This window comes from Piliocolobus tephrosceles, unplaced genomic scaffold (genome assembly GCF_002776525.5).
Source record: "Piliocolobus tephrosceles isolate RC106 unplaced genomic scaffold, ASM277652v3 unscaffolded_314, whole genome shotgun sequence".
NCBI lineage: Eukaryota > Metazoa > Chordata > Mammalia > Primates > Cercopithecidae > Piliocolobus > Piliocolobus tephrosceles.
In genome coordinates, this window is record NW_022314754.1 from 25,682 (window position 1) to 35,889 (window position 10,208).

Sequence of the window (10,208 nt, forward strand, 5' to 3'; positions counted from 1 at the left end):
AAACAACAGCACTTTCCAGTGAGGGCACAGCTCTGAGCTACTGGGCTTCTCAGCAGTGCCAGGTGGGTCACATGGAAGAGGGGATCTGGGCAGACTTCACAGTGACCCCTCCTCTGGTTTGCTCCTTTGGGAATCACAGGCTGCCACACAGCCTCAGGCCCAGGACCTCAGCAGAGCTGGGCAGGAGTTCTGGGGCCTGAACCAGACAGCTGGTCTAAAGACGGGCCCAGTCCCCACCATATGACCATGCAGGGGCAGGATGTGGATGGAGGTTGCTTCTGTCTGTCTTTCTACCCAGGCCCTCATTCTCAACTTACACAACAGCTCCAGTCACCAGATGATTCTGGTCTTTCCAGGCCATGTCTCTGCCTGAAGTATGCTCTGTAGAGACTCCTGGAGGGGGCTGGAGGGAAGGGCAGCCTGAAAGGCTCAGATCCAGGTGAACTGGGCCAGATAAACTCATGGTTTTATCCATAGGCCTCCCAGGGCTGGAGCAAGAGGGTGGCAGAGGCTGGGAGGGTGTTTTTGTCTCACTTCCCCATCTGCCTGTGTCACTGTGTGCAGTGCTGCTGTCCCACACCTGACAGTAGTAGTCGGCCTCATCCCCGGCCTCGACCCCGCTGATGGTCAGGGTGGCGGTGTTCCCTGAGTTGGAGCCAGAGAATCGCTCAGGGATCCCTGAGGGCCGGTTGCTATCTCCATAGATGACCAGCACAGGGGCCTGCGCTGGCTTCTGCTGGTACCATTGCACATTTTTACTTCCAATGTTGTCTCCCCCACAGGTGATCCTGGCCGTCTGTCCTGGGGACACGGACACTGAGCGTGGCTGAGTCAGATCATAGGAGGCCGCAGAGCCTGCAAAGGAAAAGAAAGAAAAAAAGTAGAGGTTAACTCGCAGGTGAAAGGCCCTTTTTGTGAAATAGCTGCCCTGCTGTCCGGACAAGCTCCAGAGAGTCTGTGAACCCTCAGTGTATCCCCTGCAATCAGCCCCAGTGCCAGTGGCCCATGGACTTTCCTGTTGTGTGGAGCCTTTGAACTGAAAACCCACTACTCTCTCCTGGCAGGTGCTGCCCTCATGCCCTCACGAGTCTTTGAGCAGCGTGTGGGGGAATTTTAGCCCCACCAGCGTCTGACCCTATGGCAGGGTCATGACCCTCCTGCCCACCACAGGCAGGGCCCTCCTGAGCTAAGAGTCAAGGCCACACTGCACCCAGATCCCCGGGGCTGGGCAGGTTGGTGAGACCCTGGGGGCAGCACCTGTGCAGTAAGCGAGGAGGCCGAGGAGGAGAAGGGTCCAGGCCATGGCTGAGGCACCGCCAAGGCTGCTTCCCGAGGCTCAGACTGGGCAGGTTCCTCCCAGGCCTCTCTTATCTTCTTACTGGAGAGAGCGGCCTGTGATGCAAATCAGCAGAGTCAGGGGCTGCTCCTGGAGGAGATCTGTGGTTTCCTGAGAAGGGCTCAGCCCCGAAGGAAACAGAAGGAGGAGGGATGGCCCCTGCTTACCCACCCCCTCAGCCCATGCGATTTTCCTTCACCCACTGGTCCCATGGTCTGGGCTCACATCTTTACCCCGGTTGTGCCCAGCCCTGCTCCTTGGCTGGGTTGGTCATGGGAAAGCTCAGAGGTGACTTTCTCTGTATTTTCCAGGGGATATAAAGTCCTTTCTATGGGATAGAGTTTGGCTGCGGTTCAAGAGGTTGCCAGAGTCACAGTGGTGACGGGGAAATTATCTGGGGTCCACAGTCCCCTCATCCATTCCATCCTTGCTCAGGAGGGAGGTGGTTAGCTTTTTTTCTGCTTCTCTAATAATGTCCCGATTATAAATATTTTATGTCAGACATGAGATGTACGGTATAGGTGAAATCCATTTTGAAGTCACATTCCAGAGCCCAATGCAGGGACCCTCTTTATTCTCACTCATGTCCAAGAAACATCCAGAGCCCAATGCAGGGACCCTTTTCATCTCCCTCAGGGGACAGCACAAGCCTTGGATAGGTGCAGGCCCCACTCCAGGGCACAGCTCTTCTGTCCTAGAGGAGAATGCAATCCTTGGTTGCCAAGGGCACACAGATTTTTGGAAGATCCATGGGATGCAGTAAGTTTCTGCCTCAGCTGTGAGTTCTGTGCCAGTCATATGTGCTGTGCCTCAGTATCCCCAGGGTGCTGTCAGGACCAGGGACAGATCAAGAGGCGAAGGAAATTTTTGCTTCATGAGAGAATGAGAGGGGGCTGCAAACTCCAAGACCCAGGAAATGAATGTTTATTGTAACTAAGTTGTCTTCAGTTGCTGGGAAAATGTATCGATGTATACAAACTTCAGTCAATGAAAGATTAATGAGTAAGTGTTTTGTGCTTATAAGGAAATCAAGAAATGTGAATTGGCAGCTTCCCCAGGACAGAGTCGGGGAAGAACGGGGACAGTGGATGTTGAGGGGTAGCCAGGGAAGGAGAAGCCGCTGTGTCTGCAGGATAAGGGCTCCCCAGGAAAGGGCAGGGATGTGGGACACATGTGAATACAGGATGGGATGACATGTGTGACTGTGAGATGGGGGCCAAGGCTATGGGAAGAGGCAAAGTGCCTGAATCTGTGTCAGTAAAATAGGGATCGTCTCCAAGAGTCAGATCTGAGAACTAGGAAGTCAGAATTTAAACATCGGTGTCAGGGACAAATACTATAGAAAAAGAGGAACTTCATTCCCTCCGGATCTCAGGTCATGGTCGCTGATCCTCCCAGCGTGTGAGCATCTCCGTGATGCCAGGCCCACCCCATCCAGAGGTGTTTTTGCCAGGTTACTCTCTGCTGCCCCCTCGTGGCCACCTACGCTGGCTACTGGAGGCTCAGGGCCCTCCTGGGTACAGGTGTTGTTTCAGACTCTGCTGCTCAAGTCCCTGATTCCTTCATTCATGGACTGCTGACCTCAGGGAAGAAATTCCTCTTCTCTGTGTGGCCCCTTCCTGCCTCAAGACCCAGCACAAGGCGCTCAAGATTCTTGACGGAAATACAAACACTTTATGTAGTAGTGGAGGTTTCAGGTTCTTTCTCAGGCTCCTTGCACGTCTCTCTGGGTGGTGGGTGGTCCTGAAGGGGGATTGGGCCTTGGTACTGAGGGATGCAGGACTCACGAGTGGCTTTGACAGGTTCTGGATACAAATATAGGGCCAGCGTGGGTTGGTGGTGACTCCTGCAATAAAACAGAGACAGAAGCTCATTCACTCAGCAAATATTTCCCCCTGACCCACTCTGTCCTGGCAAGACAGCTTTTTAGGAATTCAGTATGAGGAAGACAGAGTCCTTGCTCTGAGGAGTTTCCTGTCCTATTCCTCCGTCAATGCAGTAACCAGTGCGTGGGTCCAGATCAGGACCCGGCCCCTCCCTAGTTCACCTGGCCCTGAAGACACTCAGGGGAGTTGGTCCTAGTCACTCCCCTGTACCTGATGCCCACCAGTCAGCCCTGTGGGGACCCCACCTGCTGCCTGTGTGTCTGGTCCTGGGCCAGCTTTCTGGGGTCCCATTGGGTCACTCAGCCCTGCTTTCCCTGAAGTTCTAGAGCTTTGCTGACCCAGAAGCAGAGAATTCAGGGAGTGCACTTGACAAGGAAAGGAAGGGCCTGTGAGAGGGAGTGACAATGTCAAGGCCACTGGGGAAGGAAGAAAGAAGAGCAGGACCAAGGAAGTCCTAGACCCTTAATGATGAGCTCTTCTGAGTGTCCTGGGACCAGCCCGAACTTGGGAAGGGGACATGGGAAAATCCTGAGCCAAATTTTTGAGGTCCTGATGCAGACAGCTTCCCCTCGTCAGTTCCTCCAGCTGCCTGTGGGGAGTGCAGTCTACCTGGACATGCAGCCAGTCAGGGCCTGGGTGGGCAGCCAGCTCCCTGCACTCATTGGCTGATTAGAAGACTCAAAGTACATTACTCCAGATTTTAATCAAACATAGGCCTTTTACCTGACACATTTTTAACATAATGTTTAAGGATTAGGGATCCCCTATAAAAATGATCTGTCCATGTTAATATTTTATTATGTCAATTAATTAGTTGTAGGTATATTAATACAATAGCATTTCTTGGTGCTTTTTTGAGCAGAGTATCATTTTCTTTTCCATTTTTCCCATTTCCATGAGGTATGGGCACAAATACAAGCCATGAGCATTGATATGGGAAGCCTCTGCTTTTCCTGTTCAATACGTCGCACACCTGACATGCTTACCTTATGCAGGTGTCCTAAAGTGCATCAGGAGGAACATCAGTTGAAGCAGTAGGCAGACAAATGTCACCTATGGTATGATTTTACCCAAGAGCCACACAAGGTATTTTCTCATGGAGCAAATAGATGATGCTCACACCAGGTGACCTTGCACAGGTGTGACTGAGTAATTCCAGGTCAGATATGAGCTGAGCAAGTTTGCTTCCCAGTGACCAAGGTGGTTTCTGTCCCGCTCACCCCTCTGAGAAGCTCCCTCTTTGCTCCTGGTTCTTCCTGCTGGGAAGATTCTCTTTTTGGGGGGAAATGCAGAGCTCGGGCTGTCATGGGAGAATGAAGGGACCTTGTCTGTGGGCTTTGAACCTCCCGGACTCACAGGTCCTTATTCTTCTCTGGATGCAAAATTATCAGGCAGCAGAATAACAGAGTAAGGGCCCCTTACCTGCCCCAGGTTGTGCTGAAAAGGGTTTCCTAGTGCAAATCTCCCAGACGGTCTCCAGGAGCCTGAGACTGGCTGAGTCAGTCCTCACTGTGGCCCAAGCAGCAGGGAAACATGTGAAGCTTCCCTCTTATGTCGTGGTTCATCCAAAGATTGAGTTTTCTTTGAAATCCCCAAATCCTGTCTCTTGAAATTCGGAGCGTTGCAGAGACGTGTTCACTGCTTCAAGTGGTGGAAAAGTCTCCAGATGGACGAGTTCCTGCATCCATCTGCACTTTCAAAAGTCTGTAATTTAGAGGTCGGGCATGTTTGTAGAGCAAAAGCTCCAATAAAGTAGGTGTAGAAGAGTGCGTTAGATAAGCAAGGGAGACGGTGAGAGAGAACATGAAAGCTTCCCAATCCCCTTCACCTCTAACCTACGTGGTTCACATCTCCCAGGAACATACAGATGAGGGGGCCATGGACAGCAGAGACTGAGGGATGGAAATTCCATATTTGGGACCACAGGTTTCTTCATCTTCCTGTTCCACCAGCAGATCTAATCCCCTTATGCACATCAGAGATAAGGTGCTCTCAGCCACCGTCTATCCCTCCATGTGACTGAGGGTCCAACAGCTATGAATGACCTTTTTCTTGAGAATCAAATTTGGATGTAGACTCAGCAGTGGATATGGTCCTCCCAAGCACAGGGATCATTCACAGTGAGCAGTACAGAATCTGCCCCGTGGGCACACTGTGCACGGCTCCACAGCACACCCAGTTTAGCCCTACTGTGTGGAAACAGTGCTGCTGCCAACAGTGAACACTGTCATCATGGAGGGTACTTTTTACAAAACTCTTCACAAGACTTGACAAAGGATCCTGGTTTAGAAATGCTGGCTGGAGACACCTGACCATCAAATATGAACACGAAGTTTGAGTATTCTGCCTGGCAACAAATTAACAGCTTCAATAGACATTCCTGGAAAACTGGGAATGTGTGACTTTGGATCAGACAGGAGATCACGGTTAATCAAAGAAAGAGTGAGAGAGACAGACATATAATTGTAGCATACAGAACAGAGAAAATTGTGCTTAGTACATAATTCTTCCATTTTTAACAGTTCTCTGCTTTCAAAATTAAACTAGTATTACCTTGCTTCCAGAGTATGCAATATTTTTATTATGGTAAAATAAACATAACAAAATGTTTCATCCTTTTATTCGTGTTTAAGTATGTAATTAAGTGGCAGTTAGTACAGTAGAAGTGTTGTGCAGTCATCACCACTATCCAACCCCAGAGCTTTTTCATCAGTGCACACAAAACCTCTGTATCTATTAGACAGCTACTTTAGAAACTTTGGACATTGTGGACAAAATGACAAGTCTGTGATAAAAAGAAAATCCCAAGGATGAACCAAAGATGGTGTTAGCACTTCAACCCCAGCTTCTGTGAAATCTCAGCACAGTAGTGGGGGGAATTCCTCATCCGGGAACCCGGATGAGACGCAGTCCCTGGGGCCTTTTCTGGGCTGTTTCTTCCCAAGAAGCAGAGGAATTTCAACAGGACTGTGAGCTCTGAGACAGCTCTCTCCTCTCTGACAGTACATGTGATTAAATCTGGGGTCCTCATTTTCAGTTCACTGAACTGATCTCTACAATAGTTAAAGGATCCTGGAAGATGAATTTGGATTTGTACAGATCCAGACAGGCAACAGTGGCATTTGCAGTATCTGCGCCAGATGGGGCTCTCCTGGAACAGAATGCTATGGCTGCAGGTGCACAGTTACACCACTGAAGCAGATACTGAATTCTTGTCTATTCCCCTCAGAGACTAGGATCAGAATCAGTGTGCATTCATGTGGGGTGGACAACCGTAAACATTCACACTTTTTCTGCCGAGCATCATTAGCTCTGCCTTCCCTGTCAAGATATCATTATGGGGATTCAGACCATCTGGACATCAGAGTTGAATGACATGTACATGATGGGCACGGCCTATTGGAAGGTTTTGGGAGATCCACGCACTTTTGAGAGTGGGAAATAAACTAAGATGCTTCCTCTTTCATATTAGCTGAAATTGGGAGTTTAGTTGTCTGGAGCAGCTGAGACTCTCCTACAACATAAACAACATGTTATTATACCCTTCAATTCCTTCCAGGAAGAGAGAGACACAAGGTCTCTAAAGGTCTAAGAGTAGCATATTTTACACTTGGGGATGTGACTCTGACCCATATCTCAGGAGCCATAAATATCACCCATTGTTTTCCAGGCCCAGAGCGTTGAGGATCTGCAGCAGGTGCAGGCAGGGTTGTGAGTGTCCTGCTGTTGGGACCAGAGAATCCAGCTGACTCTACCGTGGTAACTGAAACCTCCTGCACATGGTAAACCCCACTGGAGAATCCCAATGTAGACTCCTGGGGTTTTGGAAGAAGGCCATGTCATGTGCAGTACAGCATTACTTCCCTTTGGAAAAACAGCTCCTTTTGTCTTACTGGGCCCTGGGAGAGACAGGATAACACTGGACATCAAGCGACCATGTAGCCAGAACTGCCAGATCCCCCCAGTTGTGAGCTCAGACAGGCTAGCAGTGATCTCTGGTGAGATGAATGTGACACATCTAAGGCAGAGCAGAGTCAGGGCTCCAGGACTCAGTCACCTGGATAAACAGCTGGTCTACATTCGTGTTCTCATTTCTCTTCCACCAGTGCCTCTCCCTGGCTTCATACATATGTCTTAAAGGTGGAGATGGGGCTGAAGCGGGTTACTCCACAGCACCTGTCACGTTAAGGGGTAAGATGAGACCAGCATTGTACAATCACAACATGATGTGAGTCTCATGTGAATCCTACTGTCTAGTCACCATATTAGACATAAGAAATAAAAAGGTTCAATAATATACAGTTTCAATGATATACTGTATTTAACACAAAGTGTGAAAAATAATATTTACACGTGAACACAATCTAAAATTATTTATGAGATATTTTATAGACATTTTCATAGCTACTGTTACCATTATTATTTTGGGGAGATTCTTTATGTTGGGATTGTGTGGTTGATGGAGGTTTGAAGGAGTCTGATTAACAAGGGTGACCTGTGCTGGCTTCGTAAATGTCAACTTTGAAAAGCTGAAGGAGGGGTGAAAGCGTGATTATTTGTGCATTATGTGCAGGGTGGAGGTGGGCAGCGCCCATCCTACAGCTGACCCTGTGGGTGCATCTCTGATCTCTGCATGGGGTGAGGGTGCTCCCCTTTCAGTGGATTGCTTGCAGGAGGATCAGACTCCACTTCTCCTTCAGGACTCCTAGAATCTTGTATGTCAGGCTCCATTTTCATTTTCTAAGAATACAAGGAACACTCAGATATAAATGGCCATTTGGGTGTTCACAATGGAAATTTGGTAAATTTGCTCGTGTTTCCACCTCAGGTCTATGGTAGTTCATTCTGGTGACAGCTGGCCATCTTAGTTTGGGTTCCCTGGAAGTAGACTCTGAGATAAGGATGTGCATGCACAGAAGATCTGGAAGGAGTGAGGGAGGCATCACCCGCAGAAGGAGACCCTGGCCCACAGTAGGGTTGCAACTGAGGCCTCAGGCATCCATGATGGGAGGTCTGGAGCTGGAAGGCCTTTCACTATCATTCTGTATTAAGACAGGGCCTTGGGTTGTTGGCTCAGGCAGTCATCAAATTAAAACTCTCAAAACTGGGTCTAAATACGAGGAAGGAAGTTTTCTGGAACTAATAGCACTTCCCAGTGAGGGCACAGTTCTGAGCTCCTAGAAGCTCCCAGCAGTTGAGGGTGGGTGAGTTCAGAAAAGGGTATTGAGGCTGATCCCACAGTGTCCGCTCCTCTGCTTTTCTTGTTCAAGATCCCAGGCTGCCATGGAAGCCTGGAACCTCAGGTGTTGAGCTGAGGTGGACAGTTTTGGGGACTGAGGTAGGCTGTTTAGAAGAAGTGACCCAATCACCATCATGTGGAAATCTAAGGCCAAGTGATGTTTCTCTACATCTCTCTCATCTTCCATCCAGTTCTTATTTCCCCAAATCACTCCAGAGGCCTAAAAACACCATAAATTCTGATTATAGCAGCCCTAAATCCACTCCTGATCCACCCTCTCCAGAGCCAACCTGGTTGACTGGATGAAAGGATGGCCTGGAGGTCTCAGATCCAGTAGAACTCGGCCAGACCTGCTCATGGCTTGGTCCACAGTCTTCCTGGTGCTGGAGGAAGAACATGACACAGATGAAAAAGGGGTTTGTGTCTCACTTCTCCATCTGCCTGTGTCACTGTGGGATTGTTCTCATTCCCAGAAAAACAGTAATAGTCAGCCTCGTCTTCACTCAGGCTGCTGCTGATGGTCAGGGTGTTTGTGTCCCCTGAGGTGGACCCAGAGAATCGCTCAGGGATTCCAGAGGGTCGCTTACTATCTTCATATATCACCAGCACAGGGGCCTGGCCGGGCTTCTGCTGGTACCAGTCAGCATAATTTTCCTTCAGTACATCTCCAGAGCAGGTGATCCTGGCTGTCTGTCCTGGGGACACTGACACCGAGGGTGGCTGTGTCAGCTCATAGGAGGCAACAGAGCCTGCAGGAGAGGACAGGAGAGGGGGCTTGAAGATAACAAACCCATTCCAGTGGTGTCACCCTGGGGCTCTGCCTGGGCTGAGCTCAGGGTTTAGGGCAGGACAAGCTCAGAGGCCTAGAGGGCTGAGCCTGGGGCAGGGCCTGGGGGCAGCACCTGTGTAGAGGGTGAGGAGTGGGAGCAGGAGTGTGGTCCAGGCCATGGTGAGACACCCAGAGCTCTGCCTCCTGAGCCTGCAGCACAGCTGGGCTCCCCAGTCCTCTCTTATTTCCTCTCAGGTCCACTAGAGCAGTGCATCCTTGGTGTTTATGCAAATTTACTTCTCTGGGACTCCTCATGGTGGGGTATCTGTCAAGCCAGCTCTGGGGCAGCACAAAAAAGTAAGAAAGAAGGAGTGAGTCCCCAACTTCCTTCATCTGCTTCTCTAGTCAGAAAATCAGCTTTGGCCTCCAAGGCCTGTGATCACAGTCACCTGCCTGGGTATTGACAACATGGTTGTCTCAAACCTCTGTGTCATGTGGTCTGTCCTAGGCTGCATTGAGCAGGGATGTGGACCTTCCAGGAGCCTGGTCTGGGGCTGAGCTGGGCCCTGCTGAGAGATCATTGATGACACCTGACTCAGCAGCAAGTGCACCAAAGATGCGTCATCTTTCTCCTCTTTCATCTCCGCTCCGGATGCCCCAGAATCACTTGGCCCCATCCTAGTAATTTTATGTACGTGATGTACTGTGTTTTTAGGACACTTATTAATCATTGCCGTTGGAAGAGTTTTGTCATTTGAGCAACCACACACATTGTGGATGCATCCCAATCCCTAGTCTCATTTGACATGCGCTGCTGCTCTTTCCGTGGTATCCCCCAACCCCACAGTAGACCAGCAACTGCCATCCTCAGCTCTTCCTTTATTTATTCACTTTTTCTCATCAACGTTTTATGTAAACTTGCGAAAAGAGCCAGATAATCACACTGTACTGAAAATCTAATTTTTGGTCCCGTGGTCT

General features: G+C 49.6%; 2 gene segments (V, D, J or C); both read right to left on the bottom strand.

The window, feature by feature from the left end:
• Positions 1–313: 313 nt before the first annotated feature.
• LOC111533812 lies at positions 314–1,405 on the bottom strand. The segment is given in 2 exon segments: positions 314–855; positions 1,258–1,405. Coding segments are annotated over 2 exon segments (588 nt in total).
• Positions 1,406–3,010: 1,605 nt separating this feature from the next.
• Positions 3,011–9,458, bottom strand: LOC111528575. The segment is given in 4 exon segments: positions 3,011–3,182; positions 5,466–5,569; positions 8,891–9,210; positions 9,364–9,458. Coding segments are annotated over 4 exon segments (642 nt in total).
• Between the last annotated feature and the right edge of the window lie 750 nt (positions 9,459–10,208).